Source organism: Phalaenopsis equestris, unplaced genomic scaffold, assembly GCF_001263595.1.
Source record: "Phalaenopsis equestris unplaced genomic scaffold, ASM126359v1 Scaffold169472, whole genome shotgun sequence".
NCBI lineage: Eukaryota > Viridiplantae > Streptophyta > Magnoliopsida > Asparagales > Orchidaceae > Phalaenopsis > Phalaenopsis equestris.
Window position 1 is genome coordinate 1 of NW_018189426.1, and position 336 is coordinate 336.

The 336-nt window shown below is 52.1% G+C and overlaps 1 protein-coding gene across 1 annotated transcript; it reads left to right on the plus strand.

Annotated features, from left to right (window-relative positions):
• Positions 1–6: 6 nt before the first annotated feature.
• On the plus strand, positions 7–333 carry LOC110034195 (zinc finger CCCH domain-containing protein 14-like; the record flags this gene model as incomplete). Its single annotated transcript, XM_020738485.1, has 1 exon — positions 7–333. A coding segment is annotated over one exon (327 nt), but the record flags the coding sequence as incomplete, so codon positions are not given.
• Positions 334–336: the final 3 nt, after the last annotated feature.

The following is a 336-nucleotide window of genomic DNA, read 5'->3' on the forward strand; positions in this document are numbered from 1 at the left end:
CCTCCACCCCCTGGTCTTGGTCCAGCAGCCAGCTTTGGCGCTTCTGCAACTGCAAAGATAAGTGTTGATGCTTCATTGGCTGGCGCCATAATTGGGAAAGGTGGGGTGAACACTAAGCAGGTCTGCCGTCTGACTGGTGCCAAGCTTTCCATTCGTGACCACGAGAGCGATACAAATCTGAGGAACATTGAATTGGAAGGAACTTTTGATCAGATAAAGCAGGCGACTGCTATGGTACGGGAGCTGATTGTGAACATCAGTTCTACAGCTGCAGTTCCTGCAAAGCCTGCAGGTGGTCTGGGAGTTGGTGGTATGGGAGTTGGTGGTGGTGGTGGT